This window comes from Penaeus monodon, chromosome 29, assembly GCF_015228065.2.
Source record: "Penaeus monodon isolate SGIC_2016 chromosome 29, NSTDA_Pmon_1, whole genome shotgun sequence".
NCBI classification, from domain to species: Eukaryota; Metazoa; Arthropoda; class Malacostraca; order Decapoda; family Penaeidae; genus Penaeus; species Penaeus monodon.
The window spans coordinates 3887489-3887885 of record NC_051414.1 but is presented as its reverse complement, the minus strand read 5'-3'; the positions used below and the strand labels follow the sequence as shown (position 1 = coordinate 3887885).

Genomic DNA, 397 nt, shown 5'->3' with positions numbered 1-397 from the left:
TTGTGACCGAGACACTAACTCAGCAATAATTGTGTTTTTGTGTTACCATTATCAACGAATATAATCCAGATTACTATTAACCAAAAAAAAATTTACCTATCCAGAAATGCCGCATTTAATCAACCATTAAAAATACACAGTCCTAACATTTTCATCTATCTGTTTATCCCTACATCTATCGAATACCAGCGCCTATTTGCATTGACTCGTAAAGTGAGGTAAATGAACATAATCTAAATTTCTTTGTGTAGGGTACCTGGCAGGGGAGAACAAGTACCACGAGGCAGATTTTATGTGTAACGACGGGTCCATCCCTACTTACCGTGGTGGGAAATTCGACAAGGTAATTGGCGTCATCGGCGGCCAAACTTCGGAAGTGTCTGTGCAGGTAGGCCTA

The 397-nt window shown here is 40.1% G+C and overlaps 1 protein-coding gene across 1 annotated transcript in view; it reads left to right on the top strand.

Moving 5' to 3' along the window:
* LOC119591913 (metabotropic glutamate receptor 3-like) overlaps nt 1-397 on the top strand; it is a gene marked incomplete at its 3' end in the record, with an annotated part of 20212 nt that overhangs the window by 9149 nt on the left and 10666 nt on the right. Inside the window, 1 exon segment of the mRNA XM_037940667.1 lies at nt 252-388. Coding sequence (XP_037796595.1) covers nt 252-388 — 137 coding nt within the window.